This window comes from Gossypium hirsutum, chromosome D12 (assembly GCF_007990345.1).
Source record: "Gossypium hirsutum isolate 1008001.06 chromosome D12, Gossypium_hirsutum_v2.1, whole genome shotgun sequence".
NCBI classification, from domain to species: Eukaryota; Viridiplantae; Streptophyta; class Magnoliopsida; order Malvales; family Malvaceae; genus Gossypium; species Gossypium hirsutum.
Window position 1 is genome coordinate 4791931 of NC_053448.1, and position 20868 is coordinate 4812798.

The 20868-nt window shown below is 36.5% G+C and overlaps 1 protein-coding gene across 1 annotated transcript; it reads left to right on the plus strand.

The window, feature by feature from the left end:
• The first annotated feature begins 6595 nt into the window (after positions 1 to 6595).
• LOC107891924 (E3 ubiquitin-protein ligase UPL3) lies at positions 6596 to 15748 on the plus strand. Its single transcript, XM_016816846.2, is given in 18 exon segments — positions 6596 to 7831; positions 8195 to 8305; positions 8419 to 8535; positions 8614 to 8784; positions 8866 to 9027; positions 9529 to 9777; positions 9901 to 10022; positions 10108 to 11539; positions 11723 to 11818; positions 11918 to 12434; positions 12437 to 13473; positions 13624 to 13848; positions 13929 to 14033; positions 14172 to 14252; positions 14348 to 14416; positions 14500 to 14628; positions 15008 to 15133; positions 15233 to 15748. Coding segments are annotated over 18 exon segments (5718 nt in total). The 5' UTR covers positions 6596 to 6928; the 3' UTR covers positions 15299 to 15748.
• Positions 15749 to 20868: the final 5120 nt, after the last annotated feature.

Sequence of the window (20868 nt, forward strand, 5' to 3'; positions counted from 1 at the left end):
ATAGATAATATTATAAACTTTCTAATTGAAGGAAGGGGTGAATGGAAGTATCGCGCAAGTACCATTATCTCAGTATTTTTTATCAAGCTATTATGTTTCCCGAAGCTAAGATGTGGATTCAATTCATTTGCACACGAATTAACCTACTTTAAATGTTTCTAACATTAATGCCTTTAGAACAATTTTACTCTACGTTATTTTGTAAAAAAACATGTATGTGTTGGCAAATGGATCCACCAAAACATGGGAAGATGCATTAGTAGCCAGAAGGTGAGAGTATTATTTCCCCATCTAGTGACAACTTTATGCAAAAAGGCGAGTGTACCTATGACATCCACTGAGCAGTCGTTGAAACCATTCCGAAGCATTATCGGGGATACCTTGTTCCAACAATACATCGAACTGCAAACCAAATAGATAAAAGACTGAAACAAGTGATAACAAGAAATGATAGCTACACCAACTTTGTCAAAAAGGTTGGCACGAGCTCAACAAGATATTGATGAGAGTAGTCATCCAAAGTTAGATTAGATGATTCATTGGATGTAAGAATAGGGGACAAATTTTTCAAAATTTTTCTAGGAAAAATGACATCCGAGTCCCCAATTATACATCAGATATGTTCGATCCGATGAGTATGAAACAAGAAGAAGAAGTACTGAAAAGCGAAGTAGAATGAGAAAAAGAGGAAGATGACAGATATAAGGAGATGGACGTTGAGGAGGAAGATTGAACTATTTTTAATTTTATAAAGATTTGTATTAGTTTTGGGTTAATTTTAATTTTAGACTTTGTAGGAGTAGGATTAATAAGTAAATTCTAGTATGTTGTCATCTATTTAAATTTTCTATGTAGGAACCCAACATGAAGGAGACACAAACAATTCGTCAAAGGAGGAAGCACCCACCATTAGCAATTGGAGTGACTATGATCAATCGGATAACTTCATTCCTTATCTATTATTGGGCTACATATTGAGGACAATGTGTCAACTAAAGTGTGGGGGGTAACTTAGAAAATTTGCTTCAAATTTTTACATTTTCTTTGGTTTTTCTTGTCTTTTGTGTGCTTGAGCTTGTAGAAATACAAGTGATTGGTTAGGAGTATGTACATAGGTTGCTTGTGTTTATGAATAAATTTGGCATGATGATAGGTGATTTTAAATTTTTTATTATTAGACTACTAAAGTTCTATATGTTATATTGTAAATAGATATTAAGCTATCATTTGTCCCAAGTGATATAGAAAATACAATGAAACGAGCATGGCAATATAAATGATAAATGGTTGAATTTGTGTTTGTTTGGTTGATTAAATTTATGTATGATAAGATATTTAGAGATGACCTAAGGTATTGTTTGGAACACATCTAGAGCCAAAAGGCTATCCTATTTATAATTCACCTTTAGTACACAATTTAAGCCTTTTGACACTTCTTAATGAACCGCATTACAAACCCCAAGCCTAAAAACATTAATTTGTATATGCCCTTTTTCTTTGGTCTTATACCGCACGATTATAAACACTTGGCTATACGTATTGAGGGTAAAGTAGATACATCATGGTGGAGTTTGTAAAATTAGAATGAAATAAGAAAGATGGGTGTGATAGAGGAACTATAAGTTAGCCTAATGTGCGAAACAAAAAGAAAAATCCAAAAAGAGAATTAGTACGAGTAAAAAAAATCTTAAACTAGCGAAAAAGCATTTATGAGTGAGATGTATTGAAAAAGAGAAAAGTCACAAAGTCACAAAAGAAAGAAAAACTCATTCATTAGTGTACAAAAACTCATAAGGCTAGCCATAGTTACTATGTCATGCTATGAGTTTCTATAGATGGAGAGACAAATAAGGCGAGAGAAGGAAAAATAAGACAATGAGTGGGTAAAGGTCATTAAAGGGGAAGAATAGGGATCAATACAATGTGCCAAACTATTTTCTTGTTTGTAACCTTTTGATACTTACTTTTTTTGAATTTCATACCTATCCTAAGCTTCAGAACGTTACAAGCCGAAAAGCCCTATGTGACCTAAGTATCATTATACATAATGGACATCATATTAAACATTCACATAAATGACTATTTGTATTCTACTTGGATAATCAAAGTACTTGTATGATTTTTTGATGGATCCCTATAGGTGAGAACCTTAATACTTGTATATTTTGTAGTATACTGAACTTAGATGTTTGTGATCAAAAGTGGTAGGTCAACTACTCATCATGTTGAAATTGTTAATAAGCATGAAATGCCTAAGTCATATGCTCCGAAATTAATACTTGTACCATACTTGTTCAAAGGTCGTCATTTTTATTTTGTTATCTTTATTTATATAGCTTGAGGATAATCAATGACTTAAGTGTGAGGGAGTTTGATCTACCGTGATTCGGTGTAGCAGATTTAACTAGTTTTCACATTTAAGGAGCTTGAATACAAACATTTTCATTGTGTTTTAATTAAGTTTCTTTAGTTTATTTGCATTCAATAAAATGTGCACATTGAGTCTTTTATTAATCTTAAGGGTTGAATGAGGCCTAATGGAGAGCTAAAGCACTTTGTGAGTGTGTAGGAGACCATTAGAAGACATTTTGAGTCAATATTGGACTCTATGTCTCAACATAGGAGATCTTATGCCGTAACATAGAGAGCAGAATAGAGAAAGTGAGAAATTTTCTTCAATGTCGTGACATAGACTGAGGGTGTCGCGACATACCCCTGAAAACAGCTGCAGAGGAGTAGACTGGCTACTATGTTGCGACACAGGTCCTAGTGTGTCGCGACATTGATCTATGATAGAATAAAACACAAAACAGGGGTATTTTGATTTGCATAATCAAACTTAAAGCTCGAGAACGTTAGCTAACCTAGGGTTAAGGATGACGCCTACCTAAAGGCTATAAATCGGCTCATTTGGCATATATTATGGACACACTTCATTAGCTTAGATTCTCTTTTTAGGTTTTAGGTTTTGTTTTTTTGCTTCCTTTAGGTTTTCATAGTTTTAGTTATTTGTTTTCTTCAAGAGATCTGATTATAAAGGAGATCAACTCCCGAGAATCGTGTACCACAAATACAAACTAATAAAGAGGCATGCAATCCCATAGAAAGACATCACGATTCCTTGTGGAAAAAAACTATTTGCTTAGACGGAAATAAAGATATCAAATTCCTACCAAGATAACTAGAAGTTCCAACTAATAAAAACACTAATGAACCAAAAAAAGGCAAAAGCCCAGCAGAAATTGCTTGTTTTTCGAGAATTCACATTATTCATCAATATCAATCAGGCTTTCTTAAACTCTTTATTTCAATCCATTCTCTATGATTAATTCTTCCATTCTTTTGTTGTTTATGAAAGCCATGAGGAACTAATCCTTATATGGGGGATTAGCGAGTGGAGGTATGATCTTTTAACTATTTTGTAAGGTTACTTAACGGATCAACTATTTAGAAAAGGAAGAACGTGAAACAAACCCTTGGTCTAACAACCTTGAGAAGACATCAAGGTGGTAGTTAACCTAAAATTGGTACTACCCATTTGTTAGCATATTTACCCTAAGCTAGTCTAGACTGTGAGGTTGGAAGATAAGTAGTTCTTGTTGACTCGTTTTTTTAGTGAAAGATTGAGAGATCCTGCTAGGGTAGCGACTAGTTGGTTGACGGGGGAACCCAAGACGACAGTTAATTGAAATTGCCGAAGCGAGCTGATCACCCATCCTCATATTTGTTTTACTTTATTTATCTCTATCTCTTACAGTTTTAATTTTTTTATGATATTTTATTTCATTATTTTACAAACAATAAAAATACTTCTTATTTTACTCTCGTACTATAATTGACTTAAAGTATTAATTAGATCTTTAATTGTTTAGGTTAAGATTGATTTAGTACTCACCTCTTTTGGGTACGATCCTCGGAGTACTCACCTACTTCGTTGTAAAATTTATATTACAACTTGACCCATATACTTGGGGATACCTCCTCATAACTCTTTATTTTATAGCAGTATTCACATTTTGGACGTTTGTACGTCCGGAGGTGGTCAATGACATTATAGACTTCACATTGATTTAGAGATTTCCAGTAGTAAATGTTACAATAGTACTTATATGTGGATACAAAGTAAAATGAATAACAGTGATATTATCAATTTGTCACAATTTATATTGACATTATTAGTATAATTGAAATGCATGTTAAAGTAAACCAGAAGTTTATTGATATAAATGCATTTACTACTTGGTGTGATCAGTTAGACCATCCTGGATCATATATGATGCGAAAATTAATTGAGAATTCATATGGAGATTCATTAAACAACTAGAAGATTATTTAATTTAAATAATTCTCATTTGTTGCTTGTTCTCAATGAAAATTAATTGTTAGAAACTTACTAGCTAAAGTTGAGATTTAATGTCTTGCATTTGTGTTACCAACTTGCAACCTGTCGTTTGCAAGATTGCTTGTCTAAATAATTAATTTCAAATCATGCAATTAAGACAATTCATCTTGCTAATACTAATGAGTTTATATCTCAGTCTTTTATTGATTGAATTTGAAAAAATTTTGTAAAAAATTGTTATTTATGCGCATAATGGTTTAGAGAAATTATTGATTGAACACCAATGATTAATATCTAAAACCATTACTTATGAGAACTAAGCTTCCTGTTTTAACATGAGATTATGTTGATTTACATGTTGTACACATCAAACCAATAAGTTATAAATACTCCCCATTACAATTGGTTTTTTGTCAAAAGCTAAATATTTCTCATCTTTGAATTTTGATATGTGCGTATATGTTCCAATTGCTCCACCACAATGCACAAAGATGAGTGAATTCTCAAAGAAAGTTTAGAATATATATTAATTACAAGTCTCCTTTTATTTTGAGATATTTTGAATGTTTTGGAGATTCAATTATGACATGTTGTGTGATTACTATTTTGATTTGATAGTTTTCTCGATATTAGTGGGAGAGAAATAATAGTTGAATGAAATCACTGCTTGTAAGGAGTTATCATTATCTAGATTCTTATAAAGAGTAATTTGAACCATAAGTGCAAAAAGGATAACTCACTTTATTACAAGTTAACTGTCAAATGTATTCACAAACTTAATTAGAATAATCAAGTGTTATAAACCATTTAATATTTTGAATCAAAGTCCCAGTAGGACAATCAGTTAGAATAAATAATAGATTGATTGGTTCCAAAAATAAAAATTCTTCTAAATTGTCATATGGTGGAGGCGGGTACTCCAGAAGAGACCCAAACCATAATTAATAATTAAAATTCTAGAAGAGATTCAAGTACCTGAAATTGAAGATTAAAATAGTGAAAATAAGAGATCTTGATAAGTTATGTCAATTTGAGAAAATGTCGAACTGATATTAAAAGTGGTCGACAATGGTTTTGCATGCAATATTATTGTTGTAATAATGAAATAAAATGAGGATCTTGAATAAATCTATTGAGAAATATAGATATGGAATAAATTGGTCAAAATAGAAAGATGCAACTCAAGTACAATTAATTTTGTGGAGTTTTTTGGACTAGTAGTCCAAATATCTAAAGGTATAAAGCTAGTGATGGTGCAAATGAAGTTGTTTTGCAAAACGGAATAAAATATGAAGTTTTTGCTAAGTCATGTAATTGATTATGAAAAGATATAATATTCTTTTGTGGTGATACAATAACCTTTAGATATATTATTAAACTAACAGTTCATAAAAGATTTAACTTGTGTTTAAGGGTTGTTGTTACAACTTTTTATGAATCACTATATATTAAAGTTTATATAAAAATTCTTGAAGGATTTAGAATGCCAGAAGCATATTGAAATTATTGGGAAATTGTTCATTTATATGAATTGAAATAATTGAACATATGTGGTAAATTTGACTTAGTCAATAGTAGTTAAAAAACTATTATAAATTGATCCAAAATACTATTTTTATTTTTATAGAAGGATCATGATTAAAGTTTGTTATTATTATTGTTGAAACTCGTAAAGAGATCAAAATATATTTCTCCTCTCATGACTTTCAAAAGAATGTTGATATAAATGCTTAGCAAATACGTTCAAATGGTCATTTGAAAAGTTAGTATTCAAGATTAAATACATAGAATATGAGATATTATGTAATGTTTTAATGAGGGGAAATAAATACGCGCTGTATTCTTTTTTCCTTAACCGAGGTTTTGTCCCAGTAAAGTTTTGAATGAGACAACATATTATACGTATTATAAATATGTGTACTATTTTTCCTTCTTCCTTTTCTAAAAATTTTTTTCCTACAAAAAAATTTTCTAGTAAAATTTTTAATGAGACACATTAACAATGTCAATATCAAGATAAGTTTTGATATACTTAAAATTATAATAATGAGTAGAAGTAAATATCTACTTTATCTATACTTGTTAGGCCTATTAAATAGACTTTTAAGAAGCATTATAAACAATATGCACTCTCTTATTTATTCTCCCATTTTATAACACGTATTTATGATAAAAATCTAAAATATCTCGAATATTTATTAACTCTTAAAAGGCTTATTTAAGAACTGGTTGTATATAATTTATAGATAAATTTAAAGTTATAATCTAAAAAACTTCACCCTTTTTATTTATTTATTCATTTTCACTTTAGGGTTTCAAGTTTCTCTCTTAACCTTCATCTCTTTAGGGCTCAAATTCTCCCCTAATTAATCATTGAATTCTATTTCATTCAAAACCAAGACAAAGGCGTGGGTTCCCTGATTGTAAATTCTAGGGTTTTACATTTATCCGAAGCGTGGATTCCTTTGTTTTCGTTTTCTAGGGTTTCGATAAGCTGTTGTTGAGATGCAACAAATAATCGGATCAGGAATCGTCTGATCTTGTGGTGGTGACCGTCCGATAATCAGGGGCGTTGGTCCCCTTTGTATGGAAACTCGGAGCCGGAAGCGGGCGGAGGCCTCCTCAGCTGCCCCTTCATCTTCTCCCTCCGGTCCCACCACTCGCTCTCATAAACGCGTTCGTCTCTCTTCCTCCTCTGCCGCTGCCGCTGCCGCCGCCACCGTCGCTGTTACTCGCTCCCGTACTTCCCGCACATCACGTACTTCCGCTGCCTTAATGGACCCCACTACAATCGAATCTTCTTCCGGTTCCCGCCGTGATCGCCGTTCCAGCAAAGCTAACCAAACCACAACAAGTGACAATCCGAATCTTGCCTCTGATAGAGGAAAGGAAAAGGAACATGATCCTAGGATTCGCGATAGAGATAGAGACAGGGATAATAGAGACAACAATCCTAATCATCCTGAGAGAAATTTAGGATTAAATATGGATACCTCTGGAGGCGATGAGGATGATAATGATAGCGAAGGCGGTGTAGGGATTTTGCACCAGAATCTGACGTCAGCAAGCAGCGCGTTACAAGGCTTGTTGAGGAAGCTCGGTGCCGGACTTGATGATTTGCTTCCCTCATCGGCAATGGGTTCCGGGTCTTCATCTCATCAAAGTGGGAGGTTAAAGAAGGTTCTGTCTGGATTGCGTGCTGATGGAGAGGAAGGGAGGCAAGTGGAGGCGCTGACCCAGCTGTGTGAAATGCTTTCAATTGGTACTGAGGAATCGTTGAGCACGTTTTCTGTTGATTCCTTTGTTCCCGTGCTCGTTGGATTGCTTAATCACGAGAGTAATCCTGATATCATGATTCTTGCTGCAAGGGCGCTTACTCATTTGTGTGATGTGTTGCCTTCTTCATGTGCTGCTGTTGTGCATTATGGTGCTGTTTCATGTTTTTGTGCTAGGTTGCTCACTATAGAGTATATGGACTTGGCTGAACAGGTTGGCATTTTGGTTGCTTCCTAAATAATTGATTGTTAGAAAATGAAATTGATCAAATATGTGGTTAAACTTAAACTCCCTTGAGCTGATTGAGCGACATCTTGCATTTCATTATGAACTAGGGTGAACTGCAACTAGCTAATTCTACTAGCAGTTGGCCCCCCAACTGATAAACATGGGATAGTTGAGCATTTTCCTGAAAGCCTATTTGACTTAAAATTTGCTTGTTTCTAACTAACTGTTAAAAATTAATGTTGTGGGTATTCTTTATTGTTCTTAGTTATGGACTTGAATTAGAAAGTTGAAAACTGTAGATTTGCTCCCCTCCACATTCTTATCTTTCTGGTTGAATTGCTGCAACAGTCTCTGCAAGCTCTGAAGAAGATATCTCAAGAACACCCAACTGCCTGTCTGCGAGCTGGTGCTCTCATGGCAGTGCTTTCATACTTGGATTTCTTCTCCACTGGGGTTCAGGTGATTTAATTTGTGAACATTTTGAGTGTTAATCAACATCTATGGAGTGGAGAATTTTCTTGCTATTTAGATTCTTATTGTGTTTGTTTCCTATATTTGATCCCATATTCCAGCGAGTGGCACTATCTACTGCTGCAAATATGTGCAAGAAACTCCCTTCAGATGCAGCTGATTATGTCATGGAAGCTGTACCACTATTAACAAATCTTTTGCAGTATCATGATTCGAAGGTAACGTGAACATCATATTAGTGATGAGTCATTTGTTGTCAATTATGTTTCATCCTGAACACTTAGCTATCTTTCTAGGTGCTGGAGCATGCATCTGTTTGTTTAACGCGCATTGCTGAAGCCTTTGTATCTTCCCCGGATAAATTAGATGAGCTTTGCAATTATGGACTGGTTACTCAGGCTGCATCTCTCATTTCCATAAGTAATTCTGGAGGTGGACAGGCATCATTGAGTACACCAACATATACGGTGAATTGATGGTGCTCCTTTGTTTATCTATTTGAATGCATTTTATGTACCATTTCATGACATTTGGGTTTTTGAATTCAGGGCTTAATTCGGCTGCTCTCAACTTGTGCAAGTGGGTCTCCCTTGGGCGCAAAAACTTTACTTCTGCTTGGGATCAGTGGCATACTTAAAGATATACTATCAGGTTCTGGTGTTTCGGCTAACTCATCTGTTTCACCAGCGTTAAGCAGACCGGCAGAGCAGGTAACAATTTTAATTCAAGCTGAAGAGTTGGTAGTTATTATTGCTAGCTGTTTATTTAACTGTTTTACATGTGTGCGATGCTATATTAATACAAGTGGAGCTGAGGAAATGGTATAACCTTTAAAGACAAAGTATCAACTCCAAGCTTTACTATCAATTTTGTGAACATTGCTTGTCAGTTGTTTTTTGTTTTGTGGTATCTTTTTTTGGTTAAGGCTGAAGAGATTGTAGTCTTCATTGCATGTTGTTTATATATACCTGTGTACATATGATACGTGTAAGGTTTGAATGTTATATTATTACTAGCAGTGAGGAAAATGGTATAAATGTTAAGACACAAAGTTTAACCCTTTTTATTTGGTTAAAAGTTACTTGTTTTCAATACTTCTATTTATTTCTTGCACTTTATACAGTCTATATTGACATACTAAATTAGTAATAGCTTATGCATGTAAGCCATATTTGTCTGATGGGTCTTGTAATTCTTATATGATTGTGTAGATTTTTGAGATTGTCAATCTGGCAAATGAGCTTCTTCCTCCATTGCCACAAGGAACCATCTCCCTCCCTGCTAGCTCTAATATATTTGTGAAAGGATCTATTTTGAAGAGGTCTCCTACTAGCAGCTCTGGGAAGCAAGAAGACACCAATCGAAATGCTCTTGAGGTTTCACCCCGTGAGAAATTATTGAATGATCAACCTGAACTTCTTCAGCAGTTTGGAGTGGATCTCCTTCCTGTTCTCATTCAGGTAGCCTTTTCTTTGCAGATGGTAGTTTGGTTATCTCTTGGTTGTTGGTATTGTCTCTTATCTTTTATGGTATTTTCTTTTTGTCTGTTAGTATTATATAATTCCTTATCTTTTGTCTATCAGATCTATGGTTCCAGTGTCAATAGCCCTGTTCGCCACAAGTGTCTCTCAGTTATTGGAAAACTAATGTACTTCAGCAGTGCAGAGATGATTCAGAATCTATTAAGTGTGACAAATATATCTAGGTATCCACCTTAAGTAAAATAGAGTCGTTAACATATTCATTGAATGATTGGTTATAGCGACTTATTATTTTGTTTGATCTTATAGCTTCTTGGCTGGTGTTTTAGCATGGAAAGATCCATATGTCTTGGTTCCTTCCCTGCAAATTGCTGAGATCCTCATGGAAAAGCTTCCTGGAACTTTCTCCAAAATGTTTGTTCGAGAGGGCGTGGTTCATGCTGTGGACCAGCTTGTTTTAATTGGTAATCAAAATACCACTCCTGTTCAAGCATCTTCACTTGAGAAAGATAATGAGTCTGTATCTGGAGCTTCATCACGTTCTAGGCGATACAGACGACGTAGTGGTAACTCTAATCTTGAAGGAAGTTCTATGGAGGAGTCCAAGAATCCAGCATCTTTAAATATTGGCTCACCTACTAATTCAGTCGAAATTCCTACAGCCAATTCCAATCTTCGTACTGCAGTAAGTGCATGTGCTAAAGCATTTAAAGATAAGTATTTCCTCTCTGATCCTGGGGCTGTTGAAGTTGGAGTAACAGATGATCTGTTACACTTAAAAAATCTTTGCATGAAATTGAATGCTGCTGTTAATGATCAAAAGACCAAGGCAAAAGGAAAATCTAAAGCTTCAGGGTCTCCATGGGTTGATTTTTCTACTAGCAATGAAGAGTATTTGACTGGGGTGATTTCTGAGATGCTAGCAGAACTAAGCAAGGGGGATGGTGTATCCACTTTTGAGTTTATTGGTAGTGGTGTTGTTGTGGCCTTGTTAAACTATTTTTCTTGCGGGTACTTCTCCCAGGAGAGAATTTCAGATGTGAACCTGCCCAAGCTTCGTCAACAAGCCCTTAAGAGATACAAATCGTTTATCAGTGTTGCCCTTCCTTCTAGTGTTGATGAAGGAACTATGGCTCCTATGACTGTCCTGGTTCAGAAGCTTCAAAATGCTTTATCATCTTTAGAGCGTTTTCCTGTAGTTCTTAGCCATTCATCTAGGTCATCTAGTGGGAGTGCACGCCTCTCTTCTGGTTTAGGTGCATTAGCTCAGCCTTTTAAGTTGCGGCTCTGTCGAGCCCCAAGAGAGAAGTCTCTTCGTGACTATTCTTCGAATATTGTGTTGATTGACCCATTAGCAAGTCTAGCAGCTGTTGAAGAATTTCTTTGGCCTCGAGTTCAACGAAGTGACACTTCTCCGAAACTCTCTGTGACTGTTGGAAATTCTGAGTCTGGGAACACACCTAACCGGACTGATGTATCTTCTCCGTCTACCTCAACTCCTGCTTCTACCACCCGACGCCATTCTTCAAGGTCCAGATCATCTGTCAATATTGGAGATGTGGCCAGAAAGGAGCAGTCACAGGAGAAAAGCACTAGTTCATCAAAGGGAAAAGGTAAGGCTGTTTTGAAGCCTTCTAAAGAGGAGCCAAGAGGACCTCAAACAAGAAATGCTGCTCGTAGAAGAGCTGCTCTGGATAAAGATGCTCCAATGAAACCTGTAAATGACGACTCTACTTCTGAGGTATGCTTTTTGATTATTAGATATGATTTTTCATTTGTTAATAAGGCAGTCATGTTCAATATGACTATGTCAGGACTTCCCTGTTTTTAGCTTGTGTTTCTCCTCTGTTGCTTGCATGGAATTGTGCCTTTCTTTCTATTTCCTGTTGAATGATCATCATTTGACCCTTATTTGGTTGGTTAGGATGAAGAATTGGATATGTCCCCTGTGGAGATTGATGATGCTTTGGTGATTGAAGATGATGATATTTCTGATGATGAAGATGATGAACATGAAGATGTAAGTTATATTGTGCCTGTAGAAATGTGCAGCCCCTTGTTGATTGTAAACTCCTTTTAAATCTTACTATTGATTGATGGAAATGTTGTTCTTTTCCAGGTGCTCAGGGATGATTCTCTTCCAGTTTGTACACCTGATAAAGTACATGATGTTAAGTTGAGTGATTCAGCTGAAGATGGTTCACCTGCTCCAGCTGCAAGTGATAGCCAAACTAATGCAGCTTCAGGATCTAGCAGCAGAGCTGCTGCTATTAGGGGTTCAGACTCTGCTGATTTTAGGAGTGGCTATGGCTCAAGAGGTGCAATGTCGTTTGCAGCTGCTGCCATGGCTGGGCTTGGATCTGCCAATGGTAGAGGTATTAGGGGAGGTAGAGATCGACAAGGAAGACCTCCTGGCAGTTCTAATGAGCCTCCAAAGTTGATATTCACTGCTGGTAATAAGCAGCTCAACAGGCATTTGACCATCTATCAGGCCATTCAAAGACAGCTTGTGTTGGATGAGGATGATGATGAGAGATATGCTGGTAGTGATTTTACATCTAGTGATGGAAGAGGGGTGTGGAGTGATATCTACACAATAACATATCAGAGGGCTGAGAGCCAAGCTGATCGATCATCACCAGGGGATCAGGTTCTGCTACAGCATCTAAATCTGGTAAATCTGGTTCATCCAATTCCAGCTCTGATCCCCAACCTCATAGAATGTCTCTATTAGATAGCATATTGCAAGGGGAACTTCCTTGTGATCTAGACAGATCCAATCCTACTTATACTATATTGGCACTGTTGCGTGTGTTAGAGGGTCTGAATCAGCTTGCACCTCGTTTGAGAGCTCAGATTGTTTCTGATAATTTTGCTGAGGGAAATGTTTTAACTCTGGGTGAGTTGAGCACCTCCGGTTCTAGAGTTCCTCATGAGGAATTTATTAATGGTAAGCTGACTCCAAAACTGGCGCGGCAAATTCAGGATGTTCTTGCTCTATGTAGTGGAAGCCTTCCTTCCTGGTGTTACCAGTTGACAAAGGCATGCCCCTTCTTATTTCCTTTTGAGACACGAAGGCAGTACTTCTATTCAACTGCCTTTGGGTTGTCTCGTGCATTATATCGTCTGCAGCAGCATCAAGGTGCTGATGGCCATGGGTCAACTAATGAAAGAGAGTTAAGGGTTGGGAGATTACAGAGGCAGAAAGTTCGTGTCTCCCGGAACCGCATTTTGGACTCTGCTGCAAAAGTGATGGAGATGTATTCCAGCCAAAAAACTGTGCTTGAAGTTGAATATTTTGGAGAAGTTGGCACCGGATTGGGTCCAACCTTGGAGTTTTATACGCTTTTAAGTCATGACTTGCAAAAGGTTGGGCTTGCAATGTGGAGGTCGAATTCTACATGGAACAAGTCAGTGATGGAAATTGATGGAGATGGAGATAAAAATGGAAAAATTGCTGGTTCTGCTACTATTGACGGAGATATAGTCCAAGCTCCTCTGGGGTTATTCCCCCGACCTTGGCCACCAAATGCTGATGCTTCTGAAGGTAGCCAATTTTTTAAAGTAATTGAACATTTCCGGCTGGTTGGGTGTGTCATGGCAAAAGCTCTTCAAGATGGACGGCTTTTAGATCTGCCTCTCTCAATGGCATTTTATAAACTTGTGCTTGCTCAAGTAAGCTGACTGCATTTTTTAACTTATTGAACATGTTAAATCTACTTTGACCTTGTATTTCACGTTTTCATACCGATAAAGTAATCCCTAGCATTGTCACAATGGTCTTTTACCTGTTCTTGCTAAAGTTGACTTTATAAACCATTGCAGGAGCTTGATTTGCATGATATTCTGTCTTTTGACGCCGAATTTGGCAAAATTCTGCAAGAATTGCATTTACTTGTTCGTCGAAAGCAATATCTAGATTCATTGGGTGGTGACAATAGTGATGCAATTCCTGACTTACGGTTCCGTGGAGCCTCAATAGAAGATCTCTGTTTGGATTTCACGCTTCCAGGATATCCGGACTACATACTGAAGCTAGGGGATGAAACTGTATGTCTTCAACTTCTCATTCTGTTACCCCCACCTCATTTTTTTGTCAAGATTTTTTAATGTAATGTTAAATATATCAGGTGGATATCAACAACTTAGAGGAATACATATCTTTGGTGGCTGATGCAACTGTGAAGACTGGAATTATGCATCAAATGGAGGCATTTAGAGACGGTTTCAATCAGGTGAAGATGCTTTCTTTGTTCTGAGTTTCTTGACTAATTACAAATTGATGTCCATCATGGATTTCCCTAATATATGCATGTAAGGAGCTGTTTTTGGGATTGATCTCAATGTTAATATATCCGTTATATAACATGCAGGTTTTTGATATCTCATCACTGCAAATATTTACACCCCAAGAGTTGGACTATTTGCTGTGTGGTCGTAGAGAGTTGTGGGAGGTAATTTGACACTTGAATTATGTGATCGTGTTGCCATCTTTGATCAGAACTGGTTTTGCACTTTGATTTTAACAATACTACTTTTAATTTTGCAGGCTGAGACTCTTGCTGATCATATAAAATTCGATCATGGATATACTGCAAAGAGCCCTCCAATTGTTAATGTATGTTTGTTTCATACTACTCACATTTAAGTTTTTTGAGAGGCATTTGATCCGTAATGATGTTTTGTTTTGTGATTTCTTAGTTGCTTGAAATTATGGGAGAATTAACACCAGAGGAGCAGCGGGCCTTCTGTCAATTTGTTACTGGTGCACCCAGGCTTCCACCCGGTGGTCTGGCAGTGCTGAATCCAAGGTTGACAATTGTTAGAAAGGTAATTTGAGTTAGAATTAAAAACCTTTTCTCAATATTTCTTCTTGATTACAATGATGTAGACATTTGTCGTCTTGCATTGAAAATCTCATTAAGATGATTTTGGAAGTCAGGTGGAAATGGACATATTGATTGCAAAGGTTATGGCTTCTTTATGTGCACTGGCTTCAATACTTTTAAAATTGCTACTAAAGATGGAATAAATTAATGAGTGCTATGGCTAATGTTCTGATTCAGGCTAAATTATCGCTTTATTTATTTTTTTCTGTAAAATTATTGCTGTTAAGATAATATTCCATTCACCTAGTCTAGTATCTAGGGCTATTCTTGTTTGGTATGTTGGTGGCTTGAATGCTAATCTGTCTGAAATCTAAATGCAGCATTCTTCGTCTGCGACTGCTGCTGCTGCTGCCAATGGAACTGGACTCTCAGAATCAGCAGATGAGGACTTGCCTAGTGTCATGACTTGTGCTAATTACTTGAAGCTTCCTCCATATTCTACCAAGGTATGTGATTATTTTTTATTGTGAGGAAGGGGGTTAAATTATTCTTGTACTAATTTCATGGATATTATTTTACATCTGACGGCCGCTGCTTTATAACAGGAAATTATGTATAAGAAATTGCTATATGCAATCAATGAAGGGCAAGGATCTTTTGATTTGTCATGAGTCCACCGCCGCAAGGCTAACGAACAGAAGAGAGTTGTGTGGTGTTGTGTTGAGGCAGTGTGTATATTTCTGAACAGCACAATCCGAGGGTCAATTTTTCTCACCTGCTGCGAGTATTTTTGATGTTCCAAAGTAGCATATTGATTTTGCTCAAATAATGGCATTTCTCTTCACTGCTGCGTCTCCGTTACTAGTTTTAATGGGGTGACTATCTTTTCCAACTTCAAACTTTTCTCAAATCCTGGGTAGACACAAATCTGATTTTTTCCCCTTTAGTATTTCTAATATTTTCCCCAGTTGCATGCGACTTATATGCTAAAGCACGGAAGAATTTAGTAGGATGTTTTTTGTTAAAGCACTTTTGCATTCAGCTGCTAGAGCTTTGTATATAAAATTAGGGAGGAAAATGAATAAAATAATGATGAAATTGTTATTCCTTTTTCTTTTTCATCCTTCGTTTATATTTAGTCCTTTCGGTTTTCTAAATTGCTACGAGTTTTCCTATGAAAAATTTGCAATTTTTGGGCTTGGTAAATTTTAGTTAACAAATAGAAATACTTTAGTTTGCTCAAAGTTGGTTTTGCTACTTTCAGTTCTTTCATTCTCTTTCTATTAATTATGTTCTTCTGTGAATTTGGTCTTTTACTTTTTCTTCAAATATGAGCAATCTCAAAAAATTAAAATTAGTAAATATTCAAAACTTATAATTTGGTAGTGATTAATATTATTAAGTTTTTGGGGTTCTCTATCCTTGAAAAATTTTATAAATAGAAATTTTTGTTCTATATTTTGAAAGGGATTTCAATATTAATATCAGTTTGTAATTATATTTAATTTTTAAAGAGACAACTAAAGGATAAAAAAATGATCAACTCGATTTGAGCATATTTAAAGTAGAAAAATTATATTCAAATAAATTTACGCAGACTATCCTTAAAATTTAAATCTAACTTACAATATTCTTAAATTTTAACCAAGTACTTCAACTGAAATTTTTCTTACAAGAAGGTATCTTCTCATGCTGTATTTCGTTGGAACACTAATTAATATAGGACATTAACAAAATTTTTCTAAATAATAAAGAAAAAATTCCAAATATGATTGGAGAAAAATAAGTTTGGGGAAGAAAATCTATTTAGAAAAATATTCTTTTTTTTTTAATTCTGTTGTTGATGCCGAAATGGATAAAAAAACCACTTTTTTTCTTCCTTGCATTCGAATTTATCTAATATATATTGCAATTTATACATAATATGAATTTATTTAGAATATGTTGTAATTTATTTATGAAATATACAAAAACGCAAATTTAAAAGATCAAACAGATAAATTATTGTTGATTATATTATTAAATTGAAATTGAAATTAAAATAATATTTTATTTTTATTATTAAATTTTAAATATTAAAAATAGACTTAAATGTCAAAAAAAATTCTTGTAAAAAATTTAAAAATAAATTAAGCCCTTAATTAAAAAGTGCAATTAATTGAGGCATTAATTGTTGGGAAGAAACCGAACAACCGAAACAAAGCGAAAGCACAACCGGTGTTCTTTCTCTCCTTATAACTCCTGTAAAAATTATGGCAAGCACAATAGCACAAGATATGTTCTCTAGCAACCTTAATCAACCACAAATCAACTAATGCAACCACAACAAAAATAAATAGAGACACCAATATTTTTACGTGGAAAACCCCTCTAAATTAAGGGTAAAAACCACAGGACTTTAGAGTCCGATAAAGAGCTCCACTATCATCAAATGTTCAACTACAAGATCACAATATCAAGCCTACAACAAGCATTCAACTCCGACAAGGCTAACAACATGTAATCTTTAGCAAAAGAGAGAAAAATGAGAGAACATCACCAAAAAACGTAGCTGCTGAAAAATGGGTATTTCCGACGCTACAAGACTCGGATGAAAAATCCGACCGTACAAAGTCAAGAACACCTTATCACCTAGCTGCTGTCCAAAAATCAGCTCAATCGAACCACGGATGGACCTTCGATCGAAGAGTTGATCACTGCTGCACCAAGCTTGAAAATCTGATTTTTTCTATTCTCTTTCTCTCTATTTTTTCTTTAGCTCTCTGCAGAAAAATTTCTGCCCAACACCCGTTAATAAGCCAAAAAATTGGCTTTTGACAAAACCAAAAGAAAAAGGAAGGCAAAACATTTGTGCCAGAAAATATGGGTTTCTCACATAGTGGGACCCATACCCAACAAATCTCCCCCTCCAACTATGTGGGGAATGCCTCCATACCAGAGGTCAAACAACATGCTTCAAATTTTCCTCTTGGTAAGGCCTTCGTCAACATATCAGCACCATTATCATTAGTGTGTATCTTCTCAAGCTCTAACAGCTTAGCTTCAAGAACATCTCGTATCCAATGGTACCTCACATCAATATGCTTAGATCTAGCATGAAAAGTTGAGTTCTTACCAAGATGAATAGCACTCTGGCTATCACAGTACAGGACATACTTCTCCTGAGTAAAACCAAGCTCATGCACAAACTTCTTCATCCAAAGCATCTCCTTACACGCTTCGGTTGCTGCAATGAACTCTGATTCGGTGGTGGACAATGCAACACACTTTTGCAGTCTCGATTGCCATGCCACAGCTCCCCCTGCATAAGTGATTAAGTAACCTGAAGTAGATCTCCTCGAGTCAATGTCTCCGGCCATGTCTGAATCTGTATACCCAACAAGAACAGGTTTCTCATTGCCGAAACAAAGTTTCATGTTGGAAGTGCCACGAAGATATCTCATAATCCACTTCACTGCATTCCAATGCTCTCTGCCTGGATTAGAAAGAAACCGACTAACTGTACCAACGGCATAAGCCAAGTCTGGTCTCGTGCAAACCATTGCGTACATCAAACTACCCACGGCTGAAGAGTAAGGAATTTTCTGCATCTCTTCCTTCTCCTTTTCTGTGGAAGGACTATGCTTAACACTCAATCTAAAGTGCATAGCAAAGGGAGTATTCACCGCTTTAGCTTTGTCCATACTAAACCTTTGAAGTACTTTCTCAATGTACCTCTCTTGTGATAACCATAATTTCTTGGCCTTTCTATCACGTGTCAGTCTTATGCCAAGAATTTGCTTTGCTGGCCCCAAATCCTTCATTGCAAAGGATTTACTCAACTCTTGTTTCAACTTCTCAATTCTAGAAGCATTCTGACCAACAATAAGCATATCATCAACATAGAGCAAAAGAATAATAAAATCATCACCAGAGAATCTCTTAACAAACACACAATGATCAGAAGTAGTCTTCTTGTAGCCTTGCTCCCCCATAACAGACTCAAACTTCTTGTACCATTGCCTTGGAGCTTGCTTCAAACCATACAAGCTCTTCTTCAATCTGCACACATAGTCCTCTTTCCCTTGTGCAACAAAACCCTCTGGCTGCTCCATGTAAAGCTCTTCTTCCAAGTCACCATGAAGAAAAGCAGTTTTCACATCCATTTGTTCAACCTCTAGGTCATAACAAGCTGCCAAACTCAGTATAGTTCTGATAGAGGACATCTTCACAACCGGAGAAAATATTTCTTCAAAATCAACCCCCTTTTTCTGAGTATAACCCTTGACGACCAATCTAGCTTTGTATCGTGGAGATGAAGACTTCTCTTCTTGCTTCAACCTGTAAACCCACCGATTCTTCAAAGCTCTTTTGCCCTTAGGCAGTTTCACCAATTCAAAAGTATGGTTCTCATGCAATGATTGAAGTTCGCCTTTCATCGCTTCAACCCACTGATCTTTGCATTCACTCTCCATAGCCTCTTCATAACATTCAGGTTCTCCCCCGTCAGTCAAAAGAACATATTCATCAGGAGAATACCTGACAGAAGATCGTCGATCTCTAGAAGACCTTCGAAGTGGAACTGCTGGTGGAGCTATAGGTGCTTGTTGTTGATCATTCACAACATCATCCATGGGAGTATCAAAGTCACCTATAGTCTGATGGTCACCACTAACATCACCATGCACATCATCCTGGATAGGATCTGGTGAAGAGTCTAGGGGAACCGGATTCACATCGATCAAGTCACCACTACCTTGTGAATCCACTTTCTCCGTCTTATCAATGTCATCAATGGTCTGATCCTCAATGAAGACAACATCTCTGCTTCTCACGAGTTTCTTCTGAACTGGATCATAGAGTCTATAACCAAACTCACCATCTAGACCATAACCAATAAAAATGCATTGTCGAGCCTTGGCATCCAACTTGGATATTTCATCCTTTGGAACATGAACAAATGCTTTACAACCGAACACACGTAGGTGATCATATGACACGTCTTTACCAAACCAAACTCTATCTGGCACATCACCTTTCAAAGGAACACTAGGAGACAGATTTATCATATGTGTCACTGTATTCAAAGCTTCAGCCCAAAACGATCTTGGTAACTTTGCATCTGACAACAAACATCTGACTCTCTCAATCAATGTTCGGTTCATTCTTTCAGCTAACCCATTTAACTGTGGAGTCTTTGGTGGTGTTCTCTGATGTCTGATTCCCTGTCGCAGACAATACTCATGAAACGACCCTGTGTACTCGCCACCATTATCAGTACGAATGCACTTCAACTTCTTCCCAGTTTCCCTTTCAACTGATGCTTGAAACTGTTTAAACACCTCAAAGACTTGATTTTTAGACTTTAAAGTGTAAACCCATAGCTTTCTTGAACAATCATCAATGAAAGTCACAAAGTAAAGTGCACCACCATGTGATCTTACTTTTATCGGACCACAAACATCTGAATGGACCAACTCTAGCAACTCTGATTTCCTATGAGGAGGATGGCTTCTAAATGAAACTCTTTTCTGCTTTCCTGCTAGACAATGAGCACAATTCTTCAGTGTAGCATTCTTTAAACCCGAAAGTTGATTCTTCTTCGCTAAACAGTTAAGCCCCTTCTCACTCATGTGACTGAGTCGTTTATGCCACAACTCAGTTGAGTTGTCATTCAGTGTCACATTCACCGTCTCTCGAGAAGTCAAAGCTTGCATCAAGTACAAATTTGAGCTCTTCTTTCCTCGAGCCACAACCAAGGAGCCTTTAGTCAGCTTCCACTGCCCTTCACTGAAGGTGTTACAGAATCCCTCATCATCAAGCTTTCCTGCAGAAATCAAATTCAAACGGACATCCGGTGCATGTCTGACATCCTTGAGAGTTAACTTTGTTCCATTGTTACTTACCAAGCTAACATCTCCCATACCAATAACCGAAACCAAACCATCATTACCCATCTTCAATACCCCAAAATCACCAGGAGTATAAGATGTGAAGAATTCCTTCCTCGACGTGACATGAAGTGATGCACCAGTATCAATCACCCAACTAGTCTCGTCGCATGCTAGGTTGACCAAATTCTCATCACAAATAACTAACAGATCTTCACGAGTAACAGTAGCAACACGCTCGAATTTTTCATCGTCATTCCGATCGTGTTTATCACCACCACCTTTGTTCTCTTTCTTCCACTTGAAGCAATATTTATTGATATGACCTTTCTTACCACAATGATGACACTCAAGATTCTTGTATCTCGATC